This window comes from Panthera onca, chromosome A3 (assembly GCF_046562875.1).
Source record: "Panthera onca isolate mPanOnc1 chromosome A3, mPanOnc1 haplotype 2, whole genome shotgun sequence".
In the NCBI taxonomy this organism is placed as follows: domain Eukaryota; kingdom Metazoa; phylum Chordata; class Mammalia; order Carnivora; family Felidae; genus Panthera; species Panthera onca.
The window spans coordinates 80,183,654-80,206,418 of NC_138341.1; the positions used below are offsets into that span (position 1 = coordinate 80,183,654).

Genomic DNA, 22,765 nt, shown 5'->3' on the forward strand with positions numbered 1-22,765 from the left:
ATGTGTAAAATGGGGATGGTAACGCCTACCTTATATGGCTATGGTTAGGATTAAGTGAAATAACACATCAAGGCACTGGAACATAGAAGAGACTCAACAGCTATTTCCTTTGTTCTTTATGTCAAAAACTCTAAGCTCAGAGAAAGTACATTCATTCATCGATTATGTTCTCTTTACTCTGAACTGTTTAAGTTCAAATGGAAAGAAACAGTGAGGAAAGTAATGGCAACTCTTCTGTATACTCTAGCATGTTTTTTAGTATGTTCATAAGGCATATGATGCTGATACTGCACATCTCATGAAGGACTTAATCAGGCATTTCTTCTAATTTCTTTTCTTACCAGTGAATTTATAGTCTTCTTCAGATTTCAAGTCCCTTGGCCTTTCGCCACTTCACCAGTGCTTGTGCTCACAGCAAATCCCAAAAGAGGGTGGGATAATTAAGTGATATTGCCTTTGTGTCATTATGCCATCATTCCCCTTCCCTGACCTTTCTCTAGCTGTGCATTAAAAGTCCGGGCTTCCTAACACATTTGTCTGGATGTCTTTTCTCCTCAAGCCTTCTGTCTCACAGACGCTCAGTGGGTGAGCCTCAGTTCCAAAGATGCATTTACTAGCTCAGAGTGATTTTCATGTTCAAACATAGCTTTGTAATTGGCAAGGGGTGCTCTTAGCTGACTGGCTGGTTTTGAGACTAACAATGCCCAGTCTTTGTGAGTGTGCTTTCATGACATGGACAAATTTTTTATTAAAAAATTTTTTTTTAATGTTTTATTTATTTTTGAGAAAAAGAGAGAGAGACAGAGTATGAGTGGGGGAGGGGCAGAAAGAGAGGGAGACACAGACTCCGAAGCAGGCTCCAGGCTCCGAGCTGTCAGCACAGAGCCCGACGTGGGGCTCGAACTCACAGACCGTGAGATCATGACCTGAGCCGAAGTTGGACATTTAACCAACTGAGCCACCCAGGTGCCCCGGGTTATGCATTTTTAATGCTCAAGAAGATACTAACACCAATTACTTCATGCCAAAGAAGAGAACTAAAACACTACTTCATGAAACAATAACATTCTCTCTTTGACGATAAAGCCTGTATGTTTTATTGGACACTGGTTTCAATAAGAAATTCCTTCTTAGATATTGCAGCCTGCCTATCTCTGGAAGACGGCATGATATCTTCATGCATTCTAAGGTCATTTATCTTGAGGTCTTCTAATTTGTTCTCTTGGCCCACTCATTTTTTTTCAATTTAGGTAACTCATTAGTTGTCTTTAAAGGTTTTTTTCCCTCCTCATATACCAGAGACCAACCATAATAGAGCATAGTGTTCCTTCTTCCTAGCATTCCTTTGAAATTCACCATTTTATGTTTGGCACCTCCTTCCCTTGAATAAAGATGGAGGAGCACTCAAGATCACCTTGAATCTTATCCATTTGGGCAGTACTTGAACAAATGGTCCTCTTTTCCCTGACTTGATTTTGGTTTTTTGGTGAAATTCCTTCTCAACCTACAGTCTATTGCATGCACCTTCCCTTCCTCACCCCCTCCATCTCCCACCCTCCACATATGAAACTGTAGAAAGAAGTCTTTCTTACTTGGATTATTGTGTCCAGAGGAAACAAGCTGAGAGTCCTAAAAGAACAAGAAATATCAATTAATTTTCTCATTTTGACTTTCAAAATCTAAGTTGAATATGAGGTCTACTACTAGTCACCCAGACCCTAATCTCTAATCATGATCTCTACTGTAATGAGAAACATTTATCTCAATGTCCTGGCTAAGCAGTTCTGGTAAAACAGTTCACAACCATTTATCTTTTGTGTTGTAGACTTCTGTTTATTGAGGTGAAATTCATGTAACAAAATTAACCACCTTAAAGTGGTTAAGGCACACATGGTGTGCCACAATTACCTCTATTTGGTTGCAAAATATTTCCATCATTCCTAAATAAAACTCCTTGCCAGTTAGGCAGTATCTCTTCATTCCCCCGGCTCCCCTCAGGCCCTGATAACCACCAATCTGCATCCTAAATTTATCTATTTTGGATATTTTGGGAGTGGAATCACAAAATATGTGACCTTTGGTGTCTGGCTTCTTTCACTTAGCGTAATGTTTTGGCAATTCATCCAATACTTCATTCCTCTTTATGGCCAAATAATATTCTATTCTATGTATATACAACAGTTCATTTAGCCATTCATCCATTAATGGATATTTGGGCTGTTTTCACCTTTTGGCTATTGTGAATAGTGCTATGTACACACATGTGTATGTAGCTGTTTTGGTCCCTGTTTTCAGTCCTTTTGGGTATAGACCTACAAATGGAATTTGTAGGGTCATATGGTAATTCTATATGAAACTTTTTGAGGAGCTACCAAACTGTTTTTCAAAATGACTGAATCATTTTTCATTTTTACCACCCATGTATGAGGGTTCTGGTTTCTTCACATCCTCACCAACACTTGTCATTTTCTTTTAATTTTTAGAAATTTTATCATAGCAATCTTAGTATGTGTGCTTTGATATATATATTTCCCTAACATTTTCATGTTTTTGTTAGACATCTTATATCTTCTTTGGAGAAATATCTATTTAAGTACTTTGCCCATTTTAAACTGGGTTGTTTGCCTTTTGTTGTTGAGTTGAAAGAGTTCTTTATATATTCTGGATAATAGACTCTTATCAGACATATGATTTACAAATATTTCCTCCCATTCTGTCAGCTGTCTTTTCACTTTATTGGTAATGTCCTTTAATGCACAGTTTTTTTTTTTTTCACTCGTTCCAAAACTCCAACAGTTTAATAACAAATGCTTCCTCACCCTCACCCCATCACATAATGCACAGAAGTTTTTAATTTTAATGAAGTTCAGTTTATTTAATTTTTGTTGTCATTGTTCATGCTTTTGGTGTCATATCTGAGAATCTGCTGCCAAATCCAAAGTCATAAATTTATCTATATGTTTCCTTCCATGAGGTTTATGGTTTTAGTTCATATTACTAGGATTTATTTATTAGGATTTATTATATTGCTGACTTTTAATCTAACCCACTTCCCTTTGATTCTCTACTCTCATCACCTTTCTGCAGATGAGGCCAGCATCCAGACCCCCAGGGACACTCCATTGAACAATTGTTATCAGTCTCATATTGGTGGACGGAAAGATTACTACAGATTTCCACTTACCTGAAACGGTGGAAAGTCAGTACTCCATAGTATTTTGAGTTTAGTTACTGTTTAGGTAAATAGTGATTGAATCTCATTTTATTTGCATTAAAGTGGAATACTAAATTTTGTTTTGGGAATTCACATCCTTCTTCCTTGCAAAATTCCCATTTAGTATGAAATATAAGGAGAGTTACGAAAGAATGAATTAATTGAGATGGTAGGAATGTAAAAGAATAAGCACAGCATATAAAATCCAGTGGAACTTCTTTATAATTTTAGTGAGTGAAAATATAATTTCTTTATAATTTTAGTGAGTGAAATGGAATTCACTTCTATTATATAGTTTAAAATATTTTACTAGAAGTTTGCTCCATGAATATGTTTGTCATGGGACAGGAGATGTCCTTTAATGTGACTTGTTGCATATTCAAACCCATGTGATGTTTTAAAAAGGAATCCACTGGAACAGTACAAAACCAGCCAGACTATTGGGTGGGGGCTGGGTGGGAAAGTCAGGAGCGGAAGGGATTCCCACTCTGCTAGGCTGACTGAATCACACACAGATGCTTTTAATATCAATGTTGGTAATAATGAGCTATTCATCTGCAGAAAAAGAAGCTCAACTTTTAACCTGAGATTCAGGTTTTGGAAACAGTGTATTAAAATGAAATACACTGCTGGTCCTGAACTGATGGGCTAAAGTATAACCCTCATAAATAAATGATTTGGCCCTACTTTGGATAGTTGGTACTAAGAAGATGTCCACAGTTAAATCCTTCAAATGGACTGGACTGGTATATTTTCCATCTTTTCTAATTAATTTAGAGTTTATATCTGAACATAAATTAATGTTAGCTTTGATATGTGAAAAGTACTTTGAGTTCTATGTAATCGACTCCTCTGAGCCATGGGTAGATTTTGACATACTGAAGGTGTCTTGTACTAGAGAGGTAAATACTCACTCACCATCAAATAGACAAACATGGTAACTGAGATAGTTTTCAGCATTAAGTTTATTCTTAAAAGAAAAAGTAGGAATTTTTGTAAGACTGTTTGCTGACACTCTTAGGAAATAGCTCATTTTATTTCTGGGTACACGTTAGATACCCTAAGCATCAGATGATGACTACAGACCATAGACTCTGAGCAGAGAACCAAAAATAAGCTCACAGATAACCTGAATTATAATTACATACCACAAGAGCATATATTTCAGAGATCATGAACTCTGAATTTTACCTAAAACATTTGTGTAATTAATGATGATTATTGTTTCTATTTTGTGTGGGTAGTGAAGAAAGGTAGAAAATGATTAAAGTAATTGGTAAGAAAAAATCACCACAAAAGTCTGCCCTTCTGGAAAGAAGGAAACTTCTGGAGATGCACAATAAAATAAAGGCTTTGTCCTAATATGCAATGTCATGTTCATAACTGAGGTCTTCTGGGTGGTGCACTGAACCAACAAATACTAGCTTGAAAATACTGGCTCTAATCCCAGTGTTTCTTGACCATGCCACTCTGTGGGTACGAATGATGTCCCATTGTCATCCTCACCGACATTGGGCTAGCATGTAGCCAGTTGGCTGGTGGAGGGTGTGAGTTACCTTATGAGCCTTCTCTCAAGATTAGGTCCCGAGGACACTGTCCTCATTTTGATTAGGTCTCTGCTGGCCAACAACAGGGCCTGTGGCTGCTGCTTCTTGAAGGAATCCTGCCCTGCCTAGGTAGTTGCAAAACCCTGCGGCTACCACAGAGTGTACAGATCCTTCATCCTTCACTAAGCCAGAGCCAGACTGGATTCAGAGTAGAGGGAAACAAAGCCCCTCCCTCCCAAAGGCCCAGGCACTTATATCCTTCCCATGTTATACTTCCTGCCACCCCACCCAGACACCCAGACACCCATACACCTATAGCTTCTGTCTCAAAGGCCTTCTCTCTCTCTCTACTCTTTCTCAAAGGCTCTTACTAAGTTTTCCATAAGTAGCTTAGGGAGTTGCTAACCCCATCTGTGCATTTTTATTTTAGACTCCTCTGGGAGCACTCTACAAGGGCTGCAAGGTTCTGTCAGGCACCTTAAGAGTTATAGAGTGAGTGCACCAAATCCCTGCCTATAGGGCCTGGGTGTCTGGTGAGTTAGTAGTGGAGATGATGTGTATACAAAATATTATAACCTAGGGCTGAAAGGGATGTCATGACTGCTCTGCAAGAGTGCTTCAAGCCTTTGCAGGCTTTCCTTGTCCTTGGGGATGCATGTCCTGTCATTTTCTGTTTTCTGCTTGGTAAACTTCATTCTTTCTTCAAGGCTCAGAATAAAAAAGCTCAAGAGTTATGTGCTCTTTGAAATCTTCCTGAATCTCAGAAGGACTTATCTGCTTTATGTTTTCACTGTACTGTGTCATACTGCCACTACAGAAATGATCTTTTCAACTATGACTCTTAAAAAAAAAAAAAAGACAAGTTCAGCTTTATTAAGGTACAAATTGCATGACATAAATTGCACATATTTGAAGTGTACAACTTGATAGTAAATATCATCAAAAGAATGCTACTATTATTACTGTCTTGACCCAAGGGTGGCTTTATCTTATTAAGGAGCATTTACTTACTTAAAGAAACAAACAAAAGTAATATCTATTCATTAAAGAAAATTCAGAAAAGGAGTAAAGTATTAAAAAAAAAGTTGCCTGCAATCCTGTAACAGGACATTGCTAAGGTTAATTGAATGCTTCTGGTTTGCCAGTGTCATTCATCAAGTGTGCATCATTCTGACACTTGCACAAAGGGGAGAGCTTCTTCTGGTTACTTACAAGGGTATCTACAGATGGAATTTATTCTTCTCTGTCTCTGAGTCCTGAATTCCCAACATCTAAAGTATCATTTGGTATTGGGAATCCTAAACCTTCTTTACATGTGGTGTTTATCTGGAAAGTAAAGTTTGTATAAATCATTTTGCTGGAGATGGAAATAACCAAGCACCCTGGTATCTGAGAAAGCCCTTCAATGAAGCACTGTAATAAAGACTATATTTCATCAGATGTAACATGCCATCAAAACTGTAGGAGGCTACATTCCTTCATGTATTACTATTAAAGAAAATTACTGCCAAGTAATTGTAAGACATCATCAACTATAAAACAAATCCTGATTTTAGGGAACTTAAAATCTAAAAAAAAATATCTACCTGAGATCAATAAAACACAGAAGTTCTTAAGCCATGTAGCTTAAGGAGGATCCTTATACTGTGAGATACTACTTAAAAATGGCTTTTGGGGACCATTTGAGGACTGCTCCACTCATATCTCTCCTTGCTTGTCTATCAATCAATCATTAGAATTATAAAAGGCAAGAAATAGAACTATATCTTCTCTTATTTTCAGACCCACACATAAAGCTAGTCACTACAGGAAAAAGAATTACCTGATTTGGGATCTCCCGTCACTCCCACCCATCACTTTCTTCTCATTCTTTTCAGTAAACTCAGAAGAGTTGAAATAATGTAATTTATAATTAATTTAAATGTTTGTTTCAAGGTAACTCTAAATATGGAGTTTTAGTCCAAACATGTTGTGGTAAACCTTAAAGCATGCTAGGAACCACAAGAGGGACATAGAAAATGAACTTTGGAACTTTAAAGCCCTTTCCTTCATACTTGCTGGCTTCATTCTCCTTCAAGGGTACAAAAGAGCAATAGGATTATCATTTCTAAGATGATTCTAGAATCCTTATGTATAATGCTTTACACATTGATCAGTAAGAATAGTTCCAGACCATGTTTGAACCCACCAAAGTCAGCATCCATTGCCACAGATGTTTGTGAAATATCATTAAAATTTGCACATATGCCTTCTGAGAATGGAAAAGGTGCTACAACTTTAAGTCCTTTACTTACATTTCAAAATTTAGGAGACTGCTACAGAAATGAAGAGAAAAGGGCAAATTAAATTTTTTTTCCCTGGGTTTAAATACCTGAAAATGGCAAACCGTTTTTTTATTTTTTTTTATTTTTTTAACCGACTTCAATTACTTTTGAGATTTAAAGAATGAAACAAACATGTCTGGTAGTTTTTGTCTAGGGAACTATAACACCAAATTAAGTCTTCAGAGAACAGAAAAAATATATCCAAGTTCATTATCAATGGACTTTACTATACATTATGTCCTTCAATACCCAGACAAATTGGGGAAATTCTCAGAAGTATTTAGCTAATTAATTTAGTGGTACTGGTTACTCAATGCCCAGTTAAAAAGATTTTCTTCATGAGGTCAAATCACCCCTTCAATCTTAATGAGGGCTTACCTTTGTTATTTATTAGTCATTTTGGAGATTTTGCCCCTCAAATTCCATAAATAATTCTTGCTCCTGCACACTAGCAATAGTGATAATCTCAAACATTAATAATCTAATTAATGAACTGCAAGCCCCAGTTGTCAAAATGCTAATTAGTTGAGATACAGGTTAAGAGAGATACACTGTGTGTGTGAAAATTAGCAACAGTCTTTGTAGTAGGCACAGTGGGCTCCTTCAAAGGAGCCTGTATCCTATTTCCTGGACCCTGTGAATATGCTGCTGCTTATGACAAAAGGAATTCACAGATATGATTAAATTAACAATTTTGAGATAGGAGATTATCCTGGGTTATCTAAGTAGACCCAATATAATTACAAGGGCCTTTATAATAGAGGGAAGGAGGAAAGAGAGTCAGAGAAGGAGACGTGACAAGGAAGTCAGACGTCAGAATGATGAGGGCAATGAGCTAAGTCACAAGGGCAGCTTGTAGAAACTGAGAACGGCAAGAAAACAAAGTCTTGCTTAGAGCATTCAGAAGGAATGCAGTCCACCAACACCTTGATTTTAGCTCAGACTTCTGACTTCCAGAGTTGTAAGATCATAAATTTGTGTAGTCTTAAGTCACTAAGTTTGTGGTAATTTGTTAACAGCAGAAATAGGACACTAATCCAATCTTATTTCATCTGTACAAGATAAGTTAATAGTACTTATCATAAGCTTTTTGAAAGAGAAGTATTATTAAAATTATGCAATGTTCTTACACTTTGTAAAATGACTTATTCTTTCTTTCTCGGGCAAGGCAAAAAGATCTAGGGTAACATAACTCCACCAAAGTCCTATGAAAGTCCTAAATGACACACAATTAGTTTTTGTTTTGTTTTGTTTTGAGAGAGAGAGAGAGAGAGAGAGAGTGAGCGAGCACCCATGCAGGGGTTGAGAGGAGCAGAGAGAAAATCTTAAGCAGTCTCCAAGCCCAGCAGGAGCCTGGCACAGGGCTCAATCTAATGGACCATGAGATCATGACCTGAGCTGAAATCAAGAGTCAGATGTTTAACCAACTGAGCCACCCAGGCACCCCTAAATAACACACATTTTAAAATTTAAATTTGAAATTCTGTGCCCTAGCTGATATTTAATAAGTATCTTTTTGGGTAGAAGATAAGATTCTTATAACTTAATTTCTGCCTTGAAAAGTAATTTTTTTGTACTAATGAGATAAGGGCTCAATTTTACCATGGGAAGTAGGTTACTACTTAAACTTAACCATGTACATTCAACAAAACAAATTTCTACAATTCTTTTGGAAAAGTCACAACCAAATGTGCCTTGGTATGTGTGCTCAATTACACCAGAAATTGTACTTAAACCATGGATATGTTTAGGTAATAAAAATGCTTATTTGATTGTACTGTGGGTCAAGCTATTATTTTGGCAGGATTATATACAAAAATTATAAGGATTTTGCAGGTATTTTGTGTGGGAGGATGCCACTGAGAAATTCTGAATGCAAGAGGGACATGCAGGTTCTGGTTAAAGATGGTGACATAGGAAGATCTTGACCTTACCTCCTCCTGCAGACACACTGAGTCCACAGATATATATGGAATAAGTTTCTCTAAAAAAAAAAAAAAAACCTTGATCCTGGTCACAGGGGACTATAATAATAGATGTCACCCAGAGAGCAGCTCATAGCCCTGTCTGATGCCCTGATTTCTGTGACTGCTGCCAGGGCACATCTCTACATTGCCTGGTTGGGGTGGCCAGTTGGGCTTAAACTCACAGGTTCCACAGGCTGTAACCAATGGAGAAGAGTTCAAAGGACACAGCAAGAAGCAACAGGCCTAGGACCTCAGTCTTTCTGTGAAGGAGGCCTAGTAGCTAATGATCATGGCTATGGCCTCCAGGGCAGGCTACTAATTAAACATGCATCCAGGAGCTGACTGCAATCCTTTCCAGCTATTTCAGAGGGTGAAATAGCTTTGCACTCATCCTGACTGTGTTCTAGAATGCCATGTCTCTTGGAGGGGAGCTTCACGTGTGTTTGGTTACTGGTGTTTAGAGCAGATGCCCAGGGGATGCCTCTTGATCACCTGGATCTGGTGGCCTGAGGAGCTTGTGTTCCTGGGTCCCATAGGACTGTGGCAATCAGAGGAAGGTTCTCAGCAGGCTACCACATCCAGGGCACTGCACAGAGAGTAGACTGAGGCACAGCCTCTTGCCCCCAGTCTTTCTGTGAAGGAAGCCACTTTGTTTGTCTTGGAGCTCCAGACTGAGAGGCAGGCTTTTGGAATGACACATATTTCAGTGGCTTATGGAACTGCTGTCAAGGAACATATGCTGTGGAAACCATCTTTGCATTCTCCTTCTGGCTTGCCCTAGCTTGCTGGTATCTCCCAGAATACAGTCCCTTGGAGCCCAAATTTTTGCTTTTGCTGCCCAGGGAACACTTCCAGATTGCCTGGCTCTGGGGGTCAGGCAGTGCTTATGCCTGTGACCCCTCAGGATTGTATAAGTTTGCATCCTTTAAAAGCTGTTGCCTGAGGGTCTGGTTTGTAGTCAGCTTGAATCTAGGTGCTGTGATCCTTTCCTTTGGGACATTGACATGTTTTGGCACATCCTCAACTACTGGGGGCTGTTAAAAATATAATAGGCTCTTGGACAAGCACAGAGGTTTGAGAGATGACCAAGATCTGGGCAGGGCTGAATAAAAAGGTTCATTTGCTACATGGGGCCACTCCTTCAAGACTGGCTGAAGTGGTTGTTAGACCTACTATATAGAAACCAGCACAGAGAATCAAGCAAAATGAAGAGAGAGAGGAATGTGTTCCAAATGAAAGCAAAACTTCAGAAACAAAAACCTTAATGAAAGAGATAATTTATTTGATAAAAAGTTCGAAGAAATGGTCATAATAATGCTTACTGAACTGGTGAAGAGAATGGATGAACATAGAATTTCAACAAAGAGATGTAAAATATAAGAAGGTACAAAACAGAAGTCACAGAGGTGAAGAATGCAATGATGAACTGAAAAATACACGTAAGAAAGGACCAGTCTACTCAAAGACAAGGCAATGGAACTCACCAAACAAAGGAGCAAAAAGAGAAAAAAAAAAAGGAATGAAATAAGATAGTTTAAGGGACATATAGGACAACAGACTAACATTTGCATTACAGGGCTCCCAGAAGGAAGAGAAAAAGAGAAACAGACAAAAAACTTATTTGAAGAAATAATGGCTGAAAATTTCCCTACCTTGGAGAAAGAAACAGAAATCCAGATCCAGGAATACCAGACAGTTCCAAAAAGATGAATCCAAAGAGACCCACACCAAGGCACATTAGGATTACAATGTCAAAAATTAAAGACAAAAAGAGAATATTAAAAGCAGTAAGAGCAGCAACTTGTTATACACAAGGGAACTCCCATAAGAGTTTCAGCACAAACTCTTCAGGTCAGAAGGGAGTGGCAGGATATATGTAAAGTACTGGAAGAAAAAAATCTTCTAACCAAGAATACTCGACCCAGCAAAGTTATCATTAAGAATTGAAGGAGAGGAGAGATCAAGAGTTTTCTAGACAAGGAAAAACTAAAGGAGTTCATCATACTAACCAGCCTTGCAAGAGATAATGCTGAAGGAACATCATGAAACTGAAAAGAGTGGTCTAATTAATAACAAGAAAACATCTGAAAGAGTAAATCTTACTGGAAAAGTAAATATATAGTTAAGGTAGTGGATTAATTATTATAAAGGTAGAATGATGGTTAAAAGATAGAAGTGGTAAAAATAGCCATGATTACAATAATTAGTTAGGGGATACACAAGACAAAAACATGTGAAGTGTGACACCAAAACTAAAACATGGCAGGGAGAGAATAAAAATGTTCAGCTTTAATGTGATCAAAGTTAAGTTGTTATCAATTTAAAATAGACTGTTATGGATATAAATTGTTATATGTAAGCCTCATGGTAATCATAAAGCAAAAACCTATAGTAAATACAGAAAAGATACAGGAATACAAGCATACCACTAAAGAAAGTCATCACACCACCAAGGAAGAGAGCGAGAGAAGGAGAAAACAGAAAGGAACTACAAAAACAGCTAGGAAACAATTAACAAAATGACAGTATCAGTACTTACTTCAAATGTAAATGAATTAAATTCTCCAATCCAAAGACACAGAGTGGCTGAATGGATTAAAAAGCAAGACTCAAAAAAGTATTGTTGAGGCTACTGTGTGGAGAATAGGCTGTGTATTAGAGGCTAGGGTAAATGGTTGGAGAATTGTAAGAGTCCAAACTAGATGTGATCACGGCTCAGAACAAAGTGGTAGGTAGAGCAAGTATGGAAACAGGAAGACTAGGTAGGGAGTTATTGCAATAATTAATGCAAAAGGTGAGAGAGTGTAGACCGGAGGTAGCTGTGATGATAGGGGAAGGATTTAGATTCAAGATATATCTTCAAAGTAGAGTAGATATGATTTAATTATGGGTTGGATGTGTGGTACGAGAGAAAGAGGAGTCAAGGATGGTGTACTGAGTTGAATAGCATCCTCCAAAAGCTCATGTCCACTCAGAATCTGTACATTTGACTTCATGTGGATATAGGGTTCTCACAGGTAAAATCAAGGACACACTAGATTAGGGTGGGCCCTAAATCTAATGACTGCAGTCCTTATAACAGAAGGGAGATTGAGACATAGACACACAGAGAGGGAAGACAGCCATGTGACTGTAGAGGCAGAAATGAAAGTGATGTAGCTACAAGCCAAAGAATATGGCAGACTTCTGACAGTCATCAGAAGCTGGGAAGAGGCAAGGAAGGATTCTTCCCTAGAACCTTCAGAATGAGCAAGGCCCTACTGACACCTGATTTCACACTTCCAGCCTCCAGAACTCTGAGGAAATAAATTTCTTTTACTTTAAGCCGCTCACTTTGTGTATTTTGTTACAGGTGTCTTAGAAAACAAATACAGATGACTCTGAGGTTTTTGGCTTGAGCCAGCTGCAAAAATGGAGAAATCACTTACTGAGAAGCACTGGGATCAAAGGTTTGGCGGGGGGGGGGGGGGGGGGGGGGGATTGAGAGCTCAGTTTTTAATATATCAAGCTTAAGCTATTTGTTAGGTATCCAAGCGAAGATGTTGTGTAAGTTCGTACAAATACAAGTACGGAGTTTGGGGCACGGAGAAAGGTCTAGAGAAATAAATTTACAAGTATACGCTTGGCATGGAGAGTATTTAAAGCAAGAGGCCTAGACGATATTATTGAAGGAACGATCAAACAAAGAGAAGTGTAAGGATTGAAGCTAAGTGCAGAAAAGGACTATCAGAGACTTTAGGTCAAGTCTGGACTAAAAACCTGCTAAAAAATACACTCTAGCAAAACAATAAGCAAATGTTAAAAAAAAAAGACTTGAGACACAAGAAACAATGACCAATTAAGGACCAATTAAGGAGCTAACAAATAATTGTTAAGGTGTAATGCTGGAAAATGGTTCTAATAATGACAATTTGAAATACGGTAATCTCAAACTGAGAAATGATGGTGAGGGAAGACCAAACGAAAATTAATTGTTTTATATTTGGGGGTAGAATATGGATATAAGTTAATTGTAGGTGTTGATAAAAATAAGTTTAAATAGGTTGATGTATTAAACATTAAAAGGCAATTACTAGAAACACAGGATATTATGTATATGTTTGAAAACCCTAAAGGAGGAAAAAAAAGGAACAAAGAAAGATTAACCGAAGAAGAGGTAGAAAATTTGAAAAAGCCAATAGGCATACAAGAAAATGAAAATATAATTCGAGATCTACTTTTAAAAGAAAATTATGTACAGTATGTCTTACGGTTGAGTTACTTCACGCCTTTAAGGAGGGGGAAACTGGCATGTTATTTAAACTGTCCCAGAATACAGAAAAAGGTAGAAAGCTAAAGAATTCATTATAGAAGGCAGTTATATTCCTGATGTCAAAACTGAACAAACATACACAAAAAGATAACTAGACCAAGATCACTTATGAACACAGGAGTAAAATTACTAAATTAAATATTGGCATAATGAATCCAAGAGTGTATCAAATGAACAATACACCATAGTCAAGGAAACTAATAATAGGAATATACAGGTGATTAAAAAAATTAGAGAATCTATTAATGTAATTTTCTATATTAGCAGATTAAAGAAAAAAAATTATGAACATCTCAATAAATACTGAATAAATTTCAACTTAATTCAAACTTGTTCTATTCATATATACTCTGGAAAACAGATCAGCAATTGCTAGGGATTGGGGTACAGGAGGTGTTGACTAGAGTGTATCAAGGGGGAGTTTTGGGTGGCGATAAAACGCTTCTGTACCTTGAGTGTGGTGGTCTCAAGAGCATACGTGTTTTTCAAAACCTGCAGGATACTAAAAAAGAGTAAATTTGCTACTTGCGAATTGTACCTTAAGTTTTAAACATGAAAAAAAAATTAAATGTTCAGAAAGCTAGAAATAGAAGGAAGCTACCTCAGCTGGACCTATAATACGCAATTCTTATACTCACTGTTAACAATTATACTCAATGATTAGAATAATCCTTATTAATGTCATGAATATGACAAAAAAATGTATAGACTCCAGCCGACACAATAAGAAGGATAAAATGGAACGCATTTGTTATTTGCAAAACTCTTAACAGCTTTTTATTTCATGTAAAGCCCCAAATCTTTTAGTGGCCCTACTGTCCCAGCATAATGTGACTGCATTTACCTCACTGTGTCACTTACTGTTCCTTGCCTGGGTTGCTCTGCCCTGACCCCAGTGGCCCTGTGGTCCCTCCAGCATGCAGGCACTTTCACTTCCATCTGCCCAGAACTCCCTTCCTCAACTTGTCTGTGTGACTCACTCCTTCTCTTCCTTCAGCTCAAGTGTCACCTCCTTAGGATGGTCTTTCTTAAGCTCTCTATTTAATATTCATCCACCCCCATTCACCATCAGCATCCATTATCTTCCTTTCACTATACATCATAATCTAACATGTTATGTATTTTACTGCTACATATTCTGTTTCTCCCCACTTGGAAAATATAAGTCTACCAAAAAAAAAACCAAAAAACTAGCAGAATGAAAAGGAGTTCAGTAAACAGATATATATATATATATATATATATATATATATATAATCCAGTAGCATTCCTTTTCAATTCTCTTGAATAGATACCCAGGAGTGGAATTGCTGGATCATATGATAACCTGATGTTAAACTTTTGAGGAGCTGTTAAAGTGTCTTTCAAAGAGGCTGCTTCTTTTTAGATCCTACCAGCAATTGATAACAGAGTTCCAGTTTCTCAATACTCTTGCCAACACTGATTATTGTTTGTTTGCCTTTGATTTTAGCCATTTAATAGGCTCTTAATTTTTTTTATTTTTTATTTATTTTTAAGAGCGAGAGAGACAGAGTGTGAGCAGGGGAGGGGCAGAGAGAGAGGGAGACACAGAATCCGAAGCAGGCTCCAAGCTCTGAGCTGTTAGCACAGAGCCTGTGAGATCATGACGGGAGCCGAAGCTGGATGCTCAACTGACTGAGCCACCCAGGTGTCCCGTAGCTCTTAGTTTTTTTTAATGTTTTATTTATTTTTGAGACAGAGAGAGAGAGAGAGAGAGCGAGAGCAAGCAGGACAGGGGCAGAGAGAGGGGGACAGAGGATCTAAATTGGGCTCTGCGCTGACAGCAGCGACCCCGATGTGGGGCTTGAACTTGCAAACTGCGAAATCATGATATGAGCCAAAGTCAGACAGTCAACCAACTGAGCCACCAAGATGCCCCTGATTTTAGCCATTTAAGTAGACACGAAAGAGTATCTCCCATGGTTCTGATTTGTATCTCTAATGATTAACAGTAGCAATAGTGTCTTTTCATATACTTAATCAGGCATTTGTAGATCTTCTTGGGAGAAATGGCTATTTAAATCCTTTGCCCATTCTTAAAATGAGTTATCTTTTTATTGGTGGGTTGTAAGAGTTCTTTATATATTGTGTCACTACCTGTTTCAGTAAATAAAATTTTATTTGAACATAGCCACATTCATTCATTTAGGTATTGTCTGCAAAGCCTAAACTGTTTACAATGTTATCCTTTACAGAAAAAGCTTGTCAACCTCTGATTTAAAAATAAGTTATTGGGAAAGAATTAAAGAAATATACTGAAAAACAAAAACAAAAACAAAAACAAATGGACAGTCCTGAAACAAATTCAATTGTTGACATAGGTGACAGACATTTCAAACCAGTGGTGGGGGTAGGGGGCATGGACTAATTAGTTGATAGTGTAACAATGATTTCCTAACCACTGAAAAGAAGAAAGCTAGAATCCTATGTTATACCATCCACAAACCTTTTTTAAAATCCAAAAATGAAACTATAAAAAATGAGAATAAAATAGAGAACACTGTTAGAATGTTGGAGCAGGAAATAATTTTTCTCTGACATAAAAATTAAACACTTTACTAGTATAAAATGTACATAAATAAGGTTGTAAGAAAATAGTTGCATCATATATAACAGACAAATGAATAAGATATAAGGAGTTCCTATAAATCATTTTTCAAAATTGGTAATGGATACAAATGGGCAATTTGTAAAGGAAAAACGGTCAATGCTCAAACTCCAAAGTAATTGGAGAAATGCAAATTAAAACAATGGGATATCAGTTTTTCACCCACACTACAGACACAATGATATAAAACCAGATAATGTTAAACGTTGGCAAGATGCATAAAAAAGTACTATTGAAACACAGTCAAAGCTAAATATGGTTTCTCATGTTTCCAGCACCCAATTCCTATTCTAGATATCTGTACTAGAGATATTTAATAAGAGATATACAAGAGACATTACAAAAAATGTTGGTTGTGCTAGTGCTTGTGATAACAACAAACCATAAGCAATTTCAATATCCATCAAAAGGAGCTTGACCAAATAAACTACAGTTCATATGACAAAAGATTGTGCTGCTATTAAATAATGAAGAACATTTCCATGTATTTACTTGGAAAGATCTCCAAATACACTTTGTTAGGGAAATGAAAGTCAGCTCTTAGAATGGAATTTACCACTGTGATAATTATAATGAAATGTTATTTTAATAATTCACTGTAAAAAGTTGCAATGTTGGTATTTAGCAATGATATGCATTCAAGGTATCTGAAAAACTCTTAGAAGAAATGTTTGTAGAACTATACCACTTAAGAGTTTTTTAAAACTGCATATGCACATATATGTATATAATGCACAGCGAAGATGGCTAAAAGGGTATACACCAAACTCTTGAGAGTAAACTCTGGGTAGGGAAATAAAATCTGGATGAGGGTATTGGACACTTTTATATTCTGCTTCTACTTGCATAATTTTATATTTATGAATATGTAGTTAAGTGTTAGTTGTATGGTGAAGAATAGAACATAAAACCTATTAGACTCACATGTAATTTAAATAGATATATTGTGGCTGATTTTTTGAGTGTGTGCTTGTCCTTAGAAAATATGGAAATTTGTCTTTTAAAGTCCTAGAAAATATTTTAAGGTTTATAAAAGATCCCCAAGAGCAATGATATACTACATGTCTTCAATTCTAAGACATTGATTTTAAGATACATCATCAATTTAATAATAGCTTTTCAGGAGAAAAAAAAGACACAATCACACTGAATGTATAAAATGATTGTAAGATGCATTTCAATTTCACAAATGTTTTTAGATAAAATGACAATTATAATATGCATCACATTTTGCAGAAAGTATGGAAGTCAAAGCTTAATTTTCTCCTTTTGATGAATAAATACATGCTTGCAAATTGTTGAAAATCAAAGCCATATGCCTCTGGCAGGAATATTTACAGAGGAAAAAACAACCAAGGGAAAATCCACTATCCACTAAAAATCTCTGTGTGAGTAAAGCATATTCCTCCTGAGTGTTGCAAGATCTCACCTTATTTGGAAATGGAAATTTGCTTGGTTCCACTTTGCCAGGTGCTTGAACAGCAGAAAGTGGTGGGAGCCAGGTCATCTCCTAAAGAGAGGGAAAAAACACAGCTTTGTAATACAGAGATTATTTAAAGTCAGTAGCATATAAAACAGCTATATGAGCCTGCCTTAATACATGGAAGGGACAGGAATGAACAAGAGATGAATAAAGAATGAAAGGGATTTTTTAAAAAAGGATGTGAGACCCACTTTCATGATTTCTTTTCCTAATTTTACCAATTCTTGGTTCCATGGCTATCCCCATGCTCCCTTTATATCTTAAAAAGATCTGCAAGGCTGTCCTATTTTTTACTTCATTTAAGCTCCTGAGTAAAGGGACAACCCAGTAGTAAAAGCTCTATGGAAAATGCTGTACAAAGGGGGCTGCTTCTCTTGGACTTGATCCCACAAAATTTCACAGGGTGTTTCTGAAGGAATGTACAAAGTACTTCTGACTTTAGGGTCATTATTAGAGGACTTTTTTATTTTGTTCAAAACTAATATTAGTATGAGTTTTCAATAAGCCCCACATATCACTTTGGTCTTCATAAAAATTTCCTTCATGGAGAAGTAAAAAAACATATCACATGTATGAAATAGAGAGAGAAGTAAGTATCTTGCCATTTTTATAACACAGTATTAAGAATACAACTTCAGCTCAATGCACAGTCCTCTGTGGTATGTGTTTTGACACACACGTACACTGCACTGTGTGAGAGAGAACGGTTGTTTATTCACTTATAGTTTTCTCCTCCAGTTCCACCTCCTGGAAGGGATCTGCAGTCACTAAGTGATTGTACAATTAAATTCAATCAATTTCTGATCACCAGGACACTTACTCGGTGTTTACAAGTAGGGTTTTAACCCGTTTTTTTTTTTTTTCCTTCCACCTTCAAACCCAAGCAAGCATAGAAACAGTAGTTGATCTGTTTTAAGCAAAGTGAGAAATTCTTTTTAGTTGAAGACATTTTCTCACCTCGCTTGGGAAAAAGGGATTCTGTCAGGTTTTTCAAGTCAAAGACATTCTTAAGGATGGTCTTGTACGTTTTTGTTTTGTTTTGTTTTGTTTTGGTAACTCTCCTCCTTCAATACCTTAGATAGTGCAGACCTACACTGGGAGCAGACAGAGTCAAACCCACCCGGGGAAGTATTTATTGACCTTATTAACATCTCTCACCCACCCTAACACCTGTTCTGTAGATGGGTTAAGCTCATATGCATTTGAGATGTCCCTTCTCCATTGTGCTGTTACCAAGGTGTTTCCAGTGGAAAGCAAAGGAAGATCCAGTGACCCTCTATGTCCCTCTCTCCTCTTAACTCTCCTCCCCAAGTCTTGGCCAGTTCTATCCTGTATCTATCCATGTTGTCTCTTTTGAGGTTGTTATGCAGGAATACTGAGTTAGTGTCAAGGAACAGAGTGGGTGCTCAGTATATTTTTGGATGAAGGCCAAACTGGGACAGTATCTCTGCAATATCTCTACCATACTAATCACACCTTCACTACTTTTAACCTGAATTACTTTAATAGCTTCTTCACTGGTTCTTTCTTTTGCTATTATTAATCCTTCTGCTACACTCCTGCCAACTTAATTTTTCTAGACTACAGATCCAGATGAAGAGCTTCACTCCTCCAAAATTTTCACATCCCACTATATACATAACAATATGATGACGACCATGGCCACAATGACTCCTGTTGTGCTTTACAGTTTTCACAGTATTTCCACACAAGATTTTAAATTTACACTCAACCTTTAATTATTACTAATTATTATTACATCCATATTGCTCAAAGAGATTAACTGATTTGCCCAAGTTCACTCAATTCATAAATGCCACAGCTGAAATTTGCACATATATCTCATACCTCCAGCCCACTATTTGTCTTTCACTTCACTGCATTTGCTCTTAAAGACCTCATCCTAGTATTCAAGACCTTCTACAACAAAGTCTGTTTTCCGCCTTGTGCCTTTTTATTAATCTACACGCACAGTACGTATAAGAAAAACTACATCTCTGTTTTCATTGACACTATACTTTTGTGTGTGAATGTCCTGCCCTCATATGCACTTTGGATTTCTATCCATCCACTAAGGCTCATCTTAAACATCATCTATGTCTTGAGGCCTTTGCTGATTCCCCTTCCATTCCAAGATGATACGACGGTTCCCTTCTCATGCTCCTCCAAAAGTATTTGTTTTTCTCTCTCGTAGTACCTGTTAGATTCTTTTTTGTCTTACAGTTTTATGAGTACATACCTCAATCTGCACACAACCATTTCTCCCTCCTTCCCCTCCCATTCCTTCCTCCAAAGTAGAACAGAAATCATACTTAGGAATCTCAATATGTTTCAATAACATTCAGATCTATTAAACATAATCCTGTAAAGAAGGTCTGAAAATTTCTTCAGAGAGGGATACTGCCAACATGTCTTTGTGTAGACTGAAGCACATTATAAATACTAAACACTCAAAATTAACTCACTGAATTGAACTGAACACCCATATTTCAATGCAAAACTGCTCACTAACTTTATTTTAATTCTAACTATTTCTATGTAATTTTTCTACCTAATGAGTTCTGCTAAATATATGAAGGAATGATAAACGGGTTGCTTAAAACATTTAAATCTTTAGAATTTCCAAAAAAAATAAGAATTTTTTACACAAACTATTTAAATATATACTTTAAAAATCAATGTGCGATGATTTTTTAAAAGATTGATCATTTATTATGTAAAAATTCTCCATTAGGGTTAGATGGGAAAATTAAGAACAAATAGATTATTCCTATTTCCTCTTCTGTCACACTAGCTCAGTGAGCTTAGGTAAGTGACATCTTGAGTAAATTGTAGTGATTTTAAAACCACAGACTTAGGAATCAATCAAATCTCAGCTTGTAGTATTTTAGAACCAGAGGAAATAGAGATGTTAACAATCTCATGGTTTAATCATGAAGATTAAATGAGATAATACATATAAGGAGCATAGCATGTTCCTTTATGTTTAGTCACTCAATAAAAGACAGTACTGATTAACATCAAACTGAGTTTCAGAATTCTGGGTCTCTAAACTGAGAAACAGAATTTCTCTCTGAGCTTTAGATATTGGGATACTGAGATGAGAGAATACATGGGAAAGTGTTTTGATAAAAGAATGAAGTATTATGCAAATGTAACCTGCAATTAAGCTAGCAATTATTAACACAAACTATAGAGTACTAAAACAGAAAGTTATTTAAAGCAATTACCATGATTCCTAAGAAAGAATCATAATAATGATTCTTTACACTGTCCCTAAGTTTTCTCATGGGAACAGAGCCTTGACATAATAATAATGAGATTTGTTTTTTTTTTAAGCGTTTAATTTATACCTGTTTCTAGTAGTTTAAAATGTAAACAAAGGTAAGATTTTTGATAACTTCTAAAATTTCACTTAGTTTGTCTCACAAAATATTCTTCACAGGAAAAGATTCCTACCCATTGCAAGGTCATCAATCCCATGCCACTGTGCCCATTGTCCCCCACCCCCACTCATGCTCTTGACTTCCTCTCCTCAACCATCCCATCATCACAGTGGCTATCCTATAGCCACTTCCTGGATCACAGAAGTAATGTAAGGCCAATTACTCCAGAGTTTAGGTAGTTGCTTTCTGAACTTCTAATGTCCCTTGCCACTTCTTTGTCTGCCTTCCTTCCTTTTTGATTTTCTTGCCACTTAGGAATGAGGTCACACCCTATTCCTCAACACTGAGAGGGCCTCAGTTTTGAGCTTAGGTTCCTTAGCCAACTGGTAGGATTAAGAATAAGACATATCTGTCTTAACACAGCCTCACTAGTCCCATCTCTCCAAGCAGATGTCTAGTTACCCAAAGGATATATTTCAGGGTGTCTTCTTATTTCTTATATAGGCTTAAAATGCCAAGTCTCTTTATAGTAAATACACTCACTTTTCTGCTAAATGAAGTAACAGATGGTTCAATGATAACGGTATAGAATACTGCATTTCATTAACTGTCCAACTTTTTTTTTCTATCCTCCTTATACTGGTTTTCTGAAGGCCATGGGGCATACAGGCCAGTGTCCATTTTCACATCTATTTTACTGTAAGATTGACCTTGAGTCCCAAGAGTCCAGAGCTTAAAGGTGAGCAGACTTTCATGTGCTCATTTTGCACAACCCTCTCCCTCCATGCAGCTCCCCACTTACTCTGGTGTCATCTTCATCAGCCTGTCCTAGGACAAATGGTCAGAGGCTTAGGGCATCCATTCATTAAGCAGTGTAGCTCTTTGTTATTCAAGGCAGTTGAATTTGAGCCTGAAATCTTAGTGTTCAAAATATACAGTATAAAGATCCGCAAAGTATAGTTAGTTTGCAAACAGAGGAAACCAGAAAATTTTTGAACAACATTTAAATTTCCCTATTAAAATCAGCAAATAGAGAAATACTTTCCCTGGTCTCTCTCCTTGCCTACTGTCTCCCCACTACAATCTATCCTGATCACTGTCACCCAAGTGTTTTATTTAAAATAGTTACTATGCTACACTTGCTCAAAAGCTTCCAGTGACTCTGGTCCAAGCATTCAAGATGCTCTGTCATATGGTGCCATCAAGAAACACTGCAGTGTTACTGCTTGTTACTTTTCTGTACGGTCCTCCCCACAAGCCAGATGGGTTTACTTCTTGTCCTGCCCTAGGTTTTCCTATCTTGACATTTTTTTGCTTTTCCTTTCATGTTTTTCCAACTTCACTTATCTCTTCATTCTTTCTCATCCCTCGTCTCTTTATGAAGGTCACTGACCAGCGTGATCCTTAGCGAGAGCCACACCCTCCACCTCTCCATTACTGTGATCTGTGTCCCCTACTTAACATTTCCATGCTACCTGGGGCTGTGACTTTACCTTTCATGTGTTACCACTATCAGATTATGAATTTATAACCCTTGTTAGATTAGAGTAAAACCTCGGTTTATGGGCATAATTCATTCCAAAAACATGCTTGTAATCCAAATCATTTGTACATCAAAGCGAATTTCAAGAACTGGTGGCTCAGTTGTGACCATGTGATGTTTGGCATCACATACACATATTGCAAGACATCGCTCATTTATCAAGTTAAAATTTACTAGAAATGTTCACTCATCTTGTGGAACACTCCCAGAACACATTACTCACAGTCCAAGGTTTTCCTGTATAACCTGTTTGAGGGAAGGGATTATGTCTTTTAAACTCTCTTATAGCTCTCTGGAGGCCTAGCACAATGGATAAAGTAATAGGAATTCATTTAATTTCCCTGGGATTCTCTTTTCTCT

The 22,765-nt window shown here is 37.0% G+C and overlaps 1 protein-coding gene across 4 annotated transcripts in view; it reads right to left on the reverse strand.

Annotated features, from left to right (window-relative positions):
* The window catches only part of AFF3 (ALF transcription elongation factor 3), a 571,024-nt gene that overhangs the window by 184,256 nt on the left and 364,003 nt on the right, over positions 1–22,765 (reverse strand). For all 4 annotated transcript variants that reach the window (XM_060645344.3, XM_060645354.3, XM_078444386.2 and 1 more), the window contains 2 exons: positions 17,423–17,503; positions 1,593–1,629 (listed from right to left, as the gene is read on the reverse strand). In XM_060645344.3, the coding sequence (XP_060501327.1) occupies positions 1,593–1,629; positions 17,423–17,503 (118 nt within the window). The remainder of the gene's footprint in view (positions 1–1,592; positions 1,630–17,422; positions 17,504–22,765) is intronic.